This window comes from Drosophila ficusphila, unplaced genomic scaffold, assembly GCF_018152265.1.
Source record: "Drosophila ficusphila isolate 14025-0441.05 unplaced genomic scaffold, ASM1815226v1 contig_414, whole genome shotgun sequence".
NCBI lineage: Eukaryota > Metazoa > Arthropoda > Insecta > Diptera > Drosophilidae > Drosophila > Drosophila ficusphila.
The window spans coordinates 4,424,184-4,437,396 of record NW_025064328.1 but is presented as its reverse complement, the minus strand read 5'-3'; the positions used below and the strand labels follow the sequence as shown (position 1 = coordinate 4,437,396).

The following is a 13,213-nucleotide window of genomic DNA, read 5'->3' as shown; positions in this document are numbered from 1 at the left end:
CTTGAACAACACTGTTTGCGTTGGCGCTGTCATCATCATATCGCTCCCCCGTCAAAAAACCGTGCCAATTGTGTCTGTTTTTACCTCGCCAGCGTGTGTGTTTTGCCGCCCGCCGACCGCCCGGAGTTTCAAATCGGCGTTTGGTAGTTGCAAAGTTTAAAGAGTGCCTTGAAAACAGTGCAACAAGTGGTTTTCTACACTTTTTTACAAGCGTTCAAAGTGCCTTACAAACCCACACACACAGATAACCTACCTGACCAGGGAGCGTATGTATGTGTGTTACAACGACAACAAACATAACAGCGAAAATAACTAACTGCTTTCGTCGCAGTTTTTCTGCAAGTGTATTGGTTAATTGCGCCGAAAAAATGTTAAGCGAGCAAATTAATTGATGCCTAATTCAATTACGCGAGTGAAAACCAAAAGCTAAAGATCTGATCTTGCTGTAGATCTGGTGAGAAATCCCCAACGCGAGGATCTGTATCGTGTGTGTGTCAATTCATTAATATATAAATATAGATTACAAGTGCACTTAAACAAATACAAGGAAAAAAGGAAAACAAGTGATTAACTGCCAGGTAATTATAACTGCTCTTTTTGCTCGCCCTCTCTTTTGCTTTGCATATTTTGAGAGCCTCTTTCTTTTGCCGTCTTTTTTTGCGCGTTTTCTCTGCAGATATTATTTTCTTTTATTGTTTTTACCTTTCTTTAGTCATCGCATCGTGCATTCGCCCTCTCTTTCTTCTAATAAGACTCTTCTTTTTTATCGATATGTCTGAAGTTTCTTGTTTTGCCACCCATACAAAGCCAAAAATACCTGTATAACACACACACGTACACACATTGATTGGAATGTGTGCCATTGTTGTTATTTTTGTTGTCGTTCTCAATACATATTTGTTGTCAACGGTTTTTGCTTATCAACAGATACACCTGAATTTCTTATTGGCCTTTGTAGCTTTTCTGTTGGATAATAATAATGAGTGGCCAGTTCTGTTTAGGGAAATTAATAATGGAAAATAGTTAAGCTGCCTTTATGCATTCTCTTGGGAGCTGGCGTTTTCCATTTCCGCTGCACCATCCGCCGCAATTCACAATTTTACCATTCTGTGTCAATCACCTGTTCTGCAGCGCTGGCACTTTTCACATGCCAACCGGCAGCAGCAGCAACAAACAAATTAAAACATGTTATATATATAGCCATGGCCCCACAGTCGAGGTGCCAACTTTTGATCGCCGATTCCCACCGAATTCCATTTGAAAAGTCCAACGAAATCCCTTTGTGCTAAGAGTCTTACTGCTACTAATCCCAAGCAAAATCCACTTGTCGCGTTCTCATGAAAATGATCTTCCTTATTTGAAAATCCTGATAGATTCAAATTTCATTCAATTTTAGTTCACTTAGAAAAAATGTTTTGTAGTTTTTATTTAGTATCTAACTGAAGTGTATTTTCTGATATCTTTAGTTTGTGTGCTTTTTAAAACATATTTCTCTTAGTTTGGCCTAATGCTTAAAACTAATCCATAAATATGTTCACCTATTTTCTTAACATTTTATGTGAGTTCGGTTTTTCTCATTGAGTATGGTAAATGTTGGCTGGCAACACTGATGCGAATTCGCCGTGACGTGTCTCCTGCTCTCGCCGCGCAGTCAGCTGACCGAATTCGCCTGTGTTTATGTTGTGGGCGCAGGCAGCGCTGCCAGTTGATTTTAAACCTTCGAGCGGCGCGCAAGGATATGCCGCAAGAAATCGACGGCCACAGTCCTTAAGAACCAACTCCTTCGTACGTGAGCCTCTCAGCCTGATTCTGTGCTTTTCAATTATTCAACAAGAAAAACAAAGTTTATGGCTCTGCAACTTCCCCACCCACTTTTCCACATTTTTTTTGTACATTTTCAACTAGTGCAAGGCGAGCAACAAAAACAATGCAATAACACCAGACAAGTGTCGAGATAGAGAGCAAGCTAGTCAGAAAGAGAGAGCGACAGCAGCCGCTCAAGTGGCAAAGTGCAAATGTATAAAATAAATAAAGAAACGAAACGAAATTAAATTCAACTGCACAGAAAGAAAAACTATATAAATGTACATTTAAAACTTTTATGTTTGATATAAACTATTTAACTTCTATTTGAACGTGTTTTACAAGCAAAATATGTGTTAATCTAAACTAAAATCAAAGTACAAACAACAAACTAAAATATGTAATTACTTTAACAAGTTTTTCTTTCTGTGTGGCTAATATGTGTCTGCGGTTTGGCTAGTTTCTCAGCCCTGTTTTTGACCAGCTTTCTTGGCGCATTGCATAAGTGTTGGCCATTTCACCTAACTTATGCTCTCCTTCCCCCTTTCTCCCCTCTTCCGCAGATAAGCAAGCCGACGTGACGTACTCGTGTGGATTAATAATTGAGCAGATAGCCGGCAGATAGAGGATAGCAGATAGCTGATATAGCAGATATCGCTGAGCGGACGGTACAATGGAGTCCATGGAGTACGAGATGGCACGCAACATGACGCTGCTCTTCTTCTTGGAGCGGCTGCTGGACAAGGGCGAGCCCCGCACCGTCCACGATCTCTCCTGCCAGTTTGGCAACAAGGAGTTCACCAAGGAGATGCGTCAAATCGCCGGGGGCAGTCAGTCGGGTAAGTCCAAAGACCAAAACATAATAAGGTTCATCTAAACACCGATCCATTGCTAAACATTCAGTAGTAAAATAGTAATAGTAAACTCCTAATGTCATAAAAAAAATTATACAGAACTTTATAAGAGTATAAGATAAAAAAAAAAACATTGAAAAATAGTTTAAATACAACATTTGACTGTTGACATCTACCCAAAGACAGCGTTTCCTTAACTTTTTAAAGTTTTTTGGCCTTCTTTTAATTAGGAGTCGGTATTGATTTTTTTCAAGTTTTTTAACATAAAGACAATGAATTCCGAACTTCTATTTGTTCACAAGAAAACTGGACCAAAGAAAAATCAAGTTTGAGAAAGCCGATTGTAAAAACAATCGCATTCAATAGCCTCTCATTTAAAATGTCGTCGGTGAGCCTGGGAAATTGGAAACGTGTGCGGTGGAAAGCGAGCAATACTGGACTCTTGTTCGGTTATGCGAACATATTTGTGCACCTGCGGGTCGACGTTTGTCAAAGTCGATGATTGTGTTGCCTTCGAGAGTGGCCGGCGTCCAAGTGCACATGTCATTGCCGTTTCCATTGCCATTGCCAGAGGGGAGTCTGAGCACCCCACTTCTGCCCCTTGCCGCCCCGCCCCCCTTCTGATTTTCCATCTCCCAATTGATCTCAATGCCAAAACCACAAAAACATGCCAAGGGTTTATCGTTTTTCGCTGCAGACGGCAAACTGCAATCGATAATGCACATGTTGTTGTCGGTTTTGGCTTCCCCCTGTTTTTTTTTTCATTTTACAAGTGGTATGAGTATTATTTTACAAACTGGTATATGGAAAACATGGAGAGAACTTGAGATTCTCGACGTACACGTGTTGTGTACCTCCATTGACAACTCGCCACATGAAAAACTCCCAGCTACGCTATTTATCAAAATGCATGGTTAACGCAAACGACTAAAAATAGCCGCAACAAACAACTTTCGGTTTTTAAAAATAGGTACCACTTAGCGCGGAGTTGGGAAGGTGCAATGGACTTTCCCTTCGCCGGAGATACATATGTGAAGACATTTGTTTGATGTTCTCACTTGTTTGAAGAGGGGGGAAGAAAATGAGGCGGGTACAGGAAATGGCAAACATTTGTTTACACCGCTCTCCAGGGCTTAATAGCAAATCATTTAACGCCAAGGAATCATGAAGATCTCGAGAATGACGAGCAGTTTATGTGGGAATTAGTTAAACATAGAGATTATCATTCAAGACGAAAAGATTAAAAGGAAATTAAGCATTCACTTTGAAGAAATATATTTCTGTATTCAACAGAAATTCTATAAATTAATATTTTATTATTACTTTTCCAATTTGTCACATCAAACCCCCTAACAATAATTTACTACTTTTGCTTTTTACACTCTGTGACTTCGCTAATTGCAACAAGAAAACCAACATTTAAAAAAATTTTATCGCATTTGTTGATTTTGTACACATGCTCTGCCGCCAAGACAAATTGTGTTTACCTGAGGTGAGCAACATTTTCCGCTAAAATAGTTTAATCCATTGACTTAAAGATCGAGCTTTAGTTTTGGCAAGAACGCAATAGATTAAATAGGGGAAATTCCGGGAAATATGCGCCAAACACGTAAATCACAGTTGGAGCATTGTTAGAATAGCGAAAACAGACTATGGAAAATATTTATGGGAAATGTCAAGGTCTGGCTTATAAATAGAAAAGCGTCAGATATCCCCGGTTAGATATTCCAAGTCTCTATCAAAAAAGTGATAAGGAGTCTATTGGTCAATAGCAACCCAATTTCCCCCACTAATCCCGGTTTTCATTCCGCTGGGACTGACCTAAAATCCTATAAACATATTTTATGCCTCTTCAGTTTTTGTCAACGTGTTGTTTGTCCAACTTGTAAGCCATTAAAGCCGCTTGGGTAGATTTTATACCCCAGCGAATGCCGCCCACAATAGACCCATCCAAGTCGCCCATTATGTGGTTTTTGGTCAGGAGGGGAACGGATGGTGGGAAAGGGGGAAAACAGGCGGAAACTTTGTAATAGAAAAGTGTCGATTACGTGACAAAAATGTTCAATTGAATTTCAATAAAATTGCATGATATTCTAGAGACCTGAGTTCGGGGCTCCGTATCCATATCCATTTGTTGCTTCAATAATAAATGGAGGTGTGTGTGCTGCTACCATGCATATTCCCCAGCGATTGATGAGGGTTCTCCCCGCCATTGAGAAAACATTTTTGGGAAATTAACGTCAAAAGCAATTTTCTAACCGGGGAGAAATTTAAACGCTGGCCCCCCAAAACCAACTTCTATTGGGTTAGACAAACAGTTTGAAGAGTTTGTGCTGAGCTGTGCGCCCTCGTTAATGGGAAACTTAAATTTCGTTGCCAATTTAATGGCCAGCAACAAATAAACACAACCATTTAGCTCGCTTTATCGTTTTGCCATTTTGAGTTGCCAACGGCTTTGAATAATTGTACAAACAAAATAGGAAAAATAGAAAAAAAATAGAAGGAAACAAAAACAATAAGAAATAACATACGCCAAAAACAGGCCAAGCCTTTTGCGAAGGTTCGCAACTGTTTTTCTGTGTGTGTTTATTTTTTTCGCTTTGCGTAATCGATTGCTTAAGCAAAAACACAAGCAACTAGCAAAAATTGTCAAAGCAAATGGAATAAGTACTTTAGCTACACAGAAATCAATTTGAATGGATATATTTTGTATTATCAAAGTTAATATATAACATACTTTCGTGTTCCGTTGTACTTATTGAATGATTAGCTGATCGATCTGTCAAATGGAACAAAACTCATTTCACTTGAACCCTTTGCATTTACGCTCGCATTTCAATTCCCTGGCATTGTCGTAAATTTAACGATTTTATGTCGGCTGAAGGAAATCCTTTAACGCCTGCCAGCCGGTGCCCCTTAACCCTCGACACCCAACCAACCATTCCATTCCCCTCGGATTTTCCAGGCATTGCGTGTGTGCAGCCAAGGTTTTTATGCTTCGGCTAACTTTTACTTTTCACGAGGAAAACGGGGAGTCGCATTGATTTTTGACATTAATTGCAAAAGGCGAAACACTTTGTTTAGGCCGAAAGCTGCTACTCATTACTTGTGAACTTTGTGCCATTTGTTTCTAATTGATCGGTAACTGTTTTGACAGCCTCGAAGTTTTAGATGAGGTGGAACTAATGAGTTCCTAATGAAGTCACGACTCAAGGAGAAGGACTTCACCACGCTCCCCTAGAAGATGCTTTTTCCCAATCCCCTTCAGTGGGTGAGTCATAAAATCCTGAGTTTACGGCCAGACATAACCCTTTACCTGGGTGTTCTGCTCACTTACATTTCGATTCACAACATCCCGGGGAAATGTTTTCGTTTTCTTCAATAAGCGGAGGGGCATAAATAAACATAAATTTATGGCGAGTGTCCTCGGTGCATTTGAAAATTGCCACCGCAAAAAAAAAAAACAGAATGTGTCCAAGTGGGTCGAGCCGTAAAATGTGGCAGTACCTCTACCCCCACAACCCCCTCTATCCCCTTGATTCCCCTTAGACCACAACACCTGCTCCACTCGGTGGGTGGAAGGTGGGAGGGGCGGAAGGTGTAGCCAAAAATGTTTGCCTGCCAAGAATTGCGGCTAAGCACACAGAACTGACAAATATTGGCCCGCCAAGTGCTCGACTGTTTGTATATATTTGCACATTACATTACATATTCGGGTTTTGGCTTTGCGCCTTCGATAAATATTAATATTGAAATGTTATGAACTTCGATTTGCGGCGTCAGTTGTGACCTGTTCCACAAATTTCAATTTCTCTAAGTAAACATAAAATTGAATTACGCTCGAAAGGATTTTCCCAGTTTAACCTTTTTCTTTTTTTTCTTTTGCCGGTGGGAGGATGGAAAATGTCTAGCCATTTGTCAGTTTTGTGGCTCATTTGGCAGCTGGAAAATGGGATAAAGAGATGTTTACTCGGGTATTACTTTGCGATTGAGTCGCCAAAATCCGTTTGGCATACCTTGCATAATATGCCAGTCCGATTCGATTAATCAACGTTCGCTTTTCCTTATGCGACTTTACAGCTGAGTTATGTCAAATGCAATTGAATTAATTTATGTCTGGCATTATGAAGCTAAATTTGTGTCTACCTCAGTGACACGCAACGTTCACCACCACCCCGGAATCCCCCTAGAAACCCCTGATCTATTCCATCGCTGCTGCGCGTTTGTCTTGTCACGTCATATTACCCAAACAATGGTGAGCACACCAGATGGATTTGTGGGCGGGAGGCGGTAGGCGGACCGATACAATGGGACATATGGAGCCGTCGAGTGCTCGTCGCATTCCTACCAATTGCGGATGATGGGGTCGCCCATCAAGGGGGTTGGATGAGTGGACGAGGAAGTGGCTGGGGAAGAGGAGGGTGGGGCCACGTCAACGGGTGTCCCGTTTTGGGCCGACCGACGGCAGCAGTCAGTCAGCAACTATGACCTGATTTATCAAATAAATGGTTCGCTAGCTCCGCTCGGTCGCTTTCCACTGCCTGAGTGCATTCACTTTTCATTTGGTTAGCGATACACTCGAAATAAACAAGAAACAAATTCCAAATGCAAAAATGTTATCATTATAATTCCCTTAAAAATCTCTTACAATTGAAACATAATCAAATATGATTTAAATAATTGAAGATCAAACTAATTATTGTTTTTACGTTTACTGTTGAAATTGCTAGTTCTTTGGCTTAAATTTATTTTTGCAACTTAACTTTAACACTGTTTTTATTACAAACAAAGCACTTTGTAAATATTTTACCAAAACAAAGGTAAAGATAAACCCAAAAATAGTTATCTTCCAGTGCACACATGCAAACTCACATCTCCTTTCCTCATTCATGTAATTGTAAAGCAACTTTGAATCCAGAAAGTTTTGCCAACTTTACAAGCCAAATCAACAACATAGAAACAGAAACAGGCAGCGGGAAACGAAACACACATGATTATTCATATGCAGATAGATGTGTGGTATGAATGTAAGCTCGTCATTTGATGGTTATGCGATTAAACAATGTTGTTAATTATGGGAATCCAGGCACATGTTGCCCGTTGTTGATATACACACAGTTTGGAGGAAAGTTTTCACAATCCAGTTGTTAAAGTTGAGAGTTGAAACTATGCGCTTGTCTATCTCCATAAAGTGGCAACCAGACGAGCGAGTTACTACCATATATTCCCTGGAATTAATCAACCACAATAAGTACTTACGCGTCTTGGCGCAATTTCAGAGTTGACACATTGAAGGCACAATGGATAAAAGGGGGGAAAATTAATTAAGTTGGCGCTGTTGCAACAGTTTTACTGCATTAACCACTCCATCGAAGCACCCACTAATGGTCCACCTAATTATAATTGACGTCTTCTGCTCCTCCCGTTTGACAGGTCTTAAGAAATTTCTCGCCCAATATCCGGCAATATTTCTGGTCGACGGCGATTACGTTCAGGTGAACGCCTATCAGCACAACAATGCGGACGACAACGGCTGCGGGGGCAAGCGGGATTACATCCAAGAGGCTAAAGACTACTTCAAGAACAAGATGCTGCAGTACGGAGCGGCTGCCGAGGTGCCCGTTCGCAGTCTGCTCGGTCACAGGTCGCAGGCATCGCCCCAAGTGCGTCACATATCAGGTGAGTTTTTAGAAAAAGATATCAGAAATCTTTGCAAACTGCTAAGCCACTTGATAACAAAGGAAATTTAAACCTAATCAGCATGGTGTCTCAATAAAGCAAGCAAAGATATTCTTATGTTTCTAAGCAATCCTTCTAATCTTCTCTACTTTTTCCCCCAGGTCAACACATCAAGGAGTTCACCGACTTTCTAATGAAGCACACGGATACCTTCAAGGTGACCGATGACTATGTGATGCTGGTGGGCTGCGAGAACATGACGGATCTGCCGGCGCGGGATCGCCTCCATCTGCCGCAATCGAACATCGATACGCGCGGAACGCAACAGATGCTCGACTTTTTTGCGCAGTGCATCGAGGTCAAGGGACCGCTGCTGGTGGACCAGCTGTTCCATCTGCTGACTACGAACTTTCCGCAGGATCAGTGGCTGCGCATGTTCAAGACGCCGGGGGATCTGAGCTCGTTCCTCAAGCTCTTCGCCGATTGCTTTCACATCCAGGCCAATCTAGTCACGCTGCTGCAGAAGCCCAAGCTCAGCGATACGCACATCCAGCAGGCGCAGGCACAAACGCGGGAGCAATTCAATGCGCTGAACAATAACAATAACAGCAACCGGAGGCAGGAATTGGGAGGAGGAGGAACTGGAACTGGTGGAGTTGGAGGTGTCAGTTCGGTGCAGCAGAGATTACAATCGCCGGCACTGCGGAGTAATGGTCACACGAACAACAACAACAATGGCAGCAACGGGAGCAGCAACAACAACAACAACAATAGCATAGCTTGTCCGAATTTCAAGCTCAATGCGCCCGTTTCGAATGTGATGGGTGGTCAGCAGCAGCAGAATCCGGGCTTCGGCCAGCCCAAATCGGAGCCGAGCTCTGGCTTCGACAGCTATGTGCCCATGTCGGAGCTGAAGCTGGAGAACCTGTGCGAGAACAACTATCCCAGTCCGAACACCTGCTACGGTCCCATCAATAATGCCGCACAGCAGCAGCAGCAGCAGCAGCTGCAGCAGACGCAACAGCAACAGCAGCAGCAGAATCCCGCCGAGCAGCGGTTGAATAGTGTTAACCAAACCCTCAAGCAGCGCATCAACACATTAGTTATACGGACGCTGGCCGAGAATCTGGAGAAGGACAAGCAGTCGCTGGCCAACCAGCAGGGCGGAGCAACCTCCCCGCACGCCAGTCCCGTGCATTCCATTGCCAATTCGACGAGTGCTAACCAAAACGCGAGTGCTGCGAATAATGCCAACAGCAATGCGGTGAGCAACTCGAACGCTGCGAACCCGAATCCAAACAATGCCAACCACTCACCTAGTCATAGCTACTTTGTCGGCGACACCTGGAAGATAAAGGTGCTGCAGACCACGACGGTGATAGCGAATGTCAAGCAATCGGTGTTTGTGACCGACAATCTGCTCAAGTATGCGGCCAAGAACGAGAGCATTGTGGTCTCCCTCGACTGCGAGGGCATCAATCTGGGCTTGAAGGGCGAGATTACCCTAATTGAGATTGGAACGACGCGTGGAGAGGCCTTCCTGTTCGATGTGCAATCCTGCCCGGCCATGGTCACCGATGGCGGACTGAAGACCGTGCTGGAGCACGATCAGGTGATCAAGGTGATCCACGACTGTCGCAACGATGCCGCCAACTTGTATCTGCAGTTTGGCATCCTGCTGCGGAATGTGTTCGATACACAGGCGGCACATGCGATCCTGCAGTTCCAGGAGAGCGGCAAGCAGGTCTACAAGGCCAAGTACATATCGCTGAACTCGCTGTGCGAGCAGTACAACGCCCCCTGCAATCCGATCAAGGATCAGCTGAAGCAGATCTACCGAAGGGACCAGAAGTTCTGGGCCAAGCGACCGCTCACAAGGGAAATGATGCTCTATGCGGCGGGAGATGTTTTAGTTCTAATCCACGATCAGCTGTTTGGCAATCTGGCGCGGCAGATTAAGCCCGAGAATCGGGCACTCTTCTCGGAGCTGTGCACCGAGCAAATACTCATGCAGATCAAGCCCAACGAGGTGAAGATACGCAAGAAGCAGCGCAAGGTCAGCACCGAGGTGTCCGATCTCAAGCAGAAGTTGGCCCAAACCAGCAAGAGCATTGTGCTCTCCAACCGAGAGATACGTCTGCTGCGGTAAGTAATAAATTACAAACTTAATTTAAATTATATATCTAATATATATTATCTATAACCCAAAGCTACATGGACCTGACGGAGGATGAGAAAGAGCGACTGAAGGGCTACTATAAAGTGGCCAAGAAGCTGGAGAAAATGGAGTCTGCCGGCAATCCCAACAAGTGGGTTATCTACATATCGAAATAGATAAATATCTTAACGTTCTATTTCTACACGAACAGAGACCAAAGTGACTCAGAGGATGAGCCAGAGCCAAATGAGAATGACGCGTTCCCCAGCTTGGACTCGGTGCCTTCGGATAATTCGCTATCGGGCACCTTTTCGCCAAGGTTTAGTTCGGAGCCACCCAGTCTGACTGAGTCCATGCAAATGCTGGAGGAGATCCTCCAGAACAAGTCCATGGATCGCATAGCACGTATTGATAAGCTGGAGGCCATTCTGACGACTGCCACCTCGCTGCCATGTGAACAAGTAAGTGATTTTCGCTCAATTGTGTTTCGTAATGATTAATAATAATGTGTTTTATAGATTATAGCTTCTAATTCAATGCAAGAGCAACTGGGATCGAGCATTGCGACCACCGAAAATCTGCAAATTATACGCGAGAAATCCAGAAAGTGAGTACTTGAATTTGAATCAATAAATGAATAATAGCAAACATTTAATTTACAGCATTAAGAACTGCAATTGCCAGGGCGAGCGCAGTGTGACGCCCATTCTGCGAACGACTGACAAGCGGGTGGTGAAGCTGGTGGACGCCGAGTCGCAGACGCTGAGCACCGGCGACGTGGTCATCACCAAGATATTCTTCCAAGACGAGCACGAGCGGGCCAAGGAGGCTGCCCTGCTCAGCAATTCGCCCACGAAGCGGGTGTCGCCCACTTAAACATTTCAACCTTCGAACAATGATTCCTAACAAGCAAAGCGCAGACATATTACGTATTATTATTTTGTTTTTTAATAGTTGAGGGGCGCGACAGACCCCTCGACGCTCTACCGACAATGCAATAACTTTCATAACCAATTGAGAAGCAATATATTTTGTGCCTAGATGTTGAACATTGCAATAACAATTATATATGATTTAACAATTGTTAACTATTCGCCTCCGGCTCGGATCTTTTTATATCATAACCGACGAACCTTGGCGAAGCAATCTTTTTGAATCCCTCTTCTCAGAAAAGGCGTTTGCCACTGAGAATCTGTGCGGAATTCGATAAGGTTAACGACTCACGAGCTGCGCCAAACAATCATTAAAATTGTATCTGTTAATTAACCTGTAGACCTTTTTTGGCTATTGATTGTAAAAACGATATTCAAATTAATTCTGCGTTGGACCAATGTGTATTAAATCAAAATGAATTTTTTAAATGCAGTCTTCTAGAGGTTTCCTATTAACTTTGTCGCCATATCAGAAGTGAACTTATTGTATTTTAACCATAATACTATATAAACCGAATCGTTTATTCAACTCAATATAAGTTTAACCAAACAACCTTCTTAATTATTAACAAAAATTGTGTAGTCAATCTAAGTAAATGAGAATTAATTGTAATGGAAGTAATACTGAAATGGTACGATTATAAATTATATATCTAATTGAATAAAACGTGTATATACATATAAATAGAGGCTTTTCCACAACTTATTACCAGAAAATAGAGGATTTTGCTTTGTTTTTTTGGTTTCCTTTATTAGACACCAAACATCAAGAGGTTAAAAACATTTATAATTATAAGTGTTTAAACGTGTAAAGCGGGAGATCAAGTTCTCCAAGGAGCAGTCAGAAAATGGTGGGTTCACTTAATCTATGCCATTGATCAAGTTCTTCTATATATGGTGGGTAAATACTTTTTTTCTTGTTGCGTTTCCAAATTGTTTTCACCTAAAATCGAGTTCCTTTTTTTATTTGTCAATATTTTGGATTTAAGACCGGTGCTCTCAGGATGATCATGATCATCCGTGTTCCCTTAAAATATTATTATTATTGAAGCGGGACTAAGATAGACATCAAAATCGGCGGATAAAATTAATTCCAGCTGGAATCAACGTGATTAAAAATTACAGTATTTGTTTAACACTCAATTTGAATTCACCAAGTTTAAAGTTTTGTTAAATGTATCTTAAATTCTAAAGTTTGGTTATCTGACGGATTACACTCAACAAATAAGCTTTCAAGTGTTTCTCTTAGTGTCCTATGCAATTGCATTGCATTTTTTTAACACTCACTATTTTAAATTCGTTTATTATTCCATTTTTTAAACAGCCTTTTTTGAGCTTCTGTAACTATGTAATATTTAATTAACATATTCAAAAAGTTTTCACCCACAAGTTGCACTCATCGTTCCATTTAAGCAACAACATGAAAAGTGTAGCGTTTATGCGTGTAGTTGGAAAAAAATTATGCCTAGGCCAAATATATATACTCGTTCTATGTACTTATTTATTTGCAAAGGAATACATGTGCCTGTATATATATTCGGTAAAATCACATCTTTGAATTGCCACAGCTCGCTAGTTGTATGTACAATTGAATCTAACTCGCTTGATTGGCCTGTGAACAATTGGAGGTTGTACGGAGCATTAAAATCGCACTAATTAGAGAAACCGGTTGCTTGGCCTTTCTTCTTCACTTTTTTTTACACTTAATGAACTAATTTAAAATTTTACAACCGTGTGTCAACTAATTTATTTAGTTCTTATTGCATGCAAGTACTTAACATTATAAA

The 13,213-nt window shown here is 41.9% G+C and overlaps 1 protein-coding gene across 2 annotated transcripts; it reads left to right on the top strand.

The window, feature by feature from the left end:
• Positions 1 to 12,111, top strand: LOC108087647. Of its 2 annotated transcripts, none has more exons than XM_017185110.2 (8): positions 1 to 578; positions 2,367 to 2,642; positions 8,091 to 8,336; positions 8,498 to 10,481; positions 10,547 to 10,645; positions 10,706 to 10,955; positions 11,013 to 11,101; positions 11,157 to 12,111. In XM_017185110.2, exons 2-8 carry the CDS (start codon positions 2,477 to 2,479, stop codon positions 11,368 to 11,370), a joined length of 3,048 nt encoding a protein of 1,015 aa, XP_017040599.1. In that variant the 5' UTR covers positions 1 to 578; positions 2,367 to 2,476; the 3' UTR covers positions 11,371 to 12,111. The 2 variants fall into 2 exon arrangements, with proteins under 2 accessions (XP_017040599.1, XP_017040600.1); XM_017185111.2 differs by lacking the exon at positions 1 to 578 and adding an exon at positions 1,720 to 1,785.
• The last annotated feature ends 1,102 nt before the right edge of the window (positions 12,112 to 13,213 follow it).